This window comes from Carlito syrichta, unplaced genomic scaffold (assembly GCF_000164805.1).
Source record: "Carlito syrichta isolate Samal-C Ts95f unplaced genomic scaffold, Tarsius_syrichta-2.0.1 Scaffold305801, whole genome shotgun sequence".
Taxonomy (NCBI): domain Eukaryota; kingdom Metazoa; phylum Chordata; class Mammalia; order Primates; family Tarsiidae; genus Carlito; species Carlito syrichta.
The window spans coordinates 32,864-33,986 of NW_007249897.1; the positions used below are offsets into that span (position 1 = coordinate 32,864).

The following is a 1,123-nucleotide window of genomic DNA, read 5'->3' on the forward strand; positions in this document are numbered from 1 at the left end:
CCTACCACTCCCCTTACCTGTTCCCTGTGCTCAGCTGCCCACGTGTGCCACAGTGCCAGGGCGCAGCGCCGTCCCCGGGTCACGGCCCACACACCATGGGGATTCTCCCCACCAGAGCTGAAGGCCACGAGGCGTCCGCAGCGAGGGTGGACCTGAGCCTGGGGTGGGGGGGCGGGTTCAGCTCCTCCTAGAGAACTCAGCCCGCGCTCCCTGGAGCAAGACAGGGCAGGGGCACGGGCGGGACGGCACTCCTGCTGCACTCCTGCTGTCGGCGCCCACTCCTTAACTCAGGGATGGCTTGGGGCAAATTGGTCTCAAAAAGGCCAGACTGAGGGGGGAGAAGCTAGGAGCCAAGGGAGAAGGGGCCTTCATGGAGGGTCTCCTGCTGGTTCCTGCCCCCTGGTGGCCTGATTTTTCCCCTCCAGCCCTAAGAACCCCCAGCAAGCTGGCCATGGTAGCTCACGCCTGCAGCACTTTGGGAGGCCAAGGTGAGAGAATTGCCAAGGGTTCGAGACCAGCCTGGGAAACTTGGTGAGACCTCATCTCTACAATAAATCAAAACATTAGCTGGGTGTGGCGACATGTGACTGTAGTTCCAGCTACGTAGAAGGCTGAGGTGTAAGGACTACCTGAGCCCAGCAGGCAGAGGCTGCGGTGGCCATGAGTGTGTCACTGCACTCCAGTCTGGGCAACAGAGTGAGACTCCAAATCAAAAAAAAAAAAAGAACCCAGAGCAATCTGGGAAGTGCAAGCAGTGCCAGACTCTGGGCTAGATAAGGATCTTGGAGGCACGTCCACCCCCAGGAGGGCCTGCATTGTCCCTGGGTGCACAGGAAACAAAGGGATTGGGAAGGAAAGACAAATCACTGCCCCTCTCCTTCCACCCAACTCTAGCCCCTGAGGGCTATATAGACTTTTCCATGGTCCAGGAACGAGGGATACCACATAACATTCACTGTTTATTATAAACCAGGCATTGCCGCAAATTTTTTTTTTTTTTTTTTGAGTTGGAGTCTCACTCTGTCGCCCAGACTGGAGAGCAGCAGCCGCTCCCGGCCACCACAGCCTCAACCTGCTGGGCTCCGGCGATCTTTCCGCCTCAGCCTTCCAAGTGCCGGAACTA

At 57.7% G+C, this 1,123-nt stretch overlaps 1 protein-coding gene across 1 annotated transcript in view; it reads right to left on the minus strand.

Moving 5' to 3' along the window:
* Positions 1-1,123, minus strand: part of P3H3 (prolyl 3-hydroxylase 3) — a 13,183-nt gene that overhangs the window by 1,234 nt on the left and 10,826 nt on the right. The window contains exon 12 of the mRNA XM_021714828.1: positions 18-158. Within this exon, the coding sequence (XP_021570503.1) occupies positions 18-158 (141 nt within the window). The remainder of the gene's footprint in view (positions 1-17; positions 159-1,123) is intronic.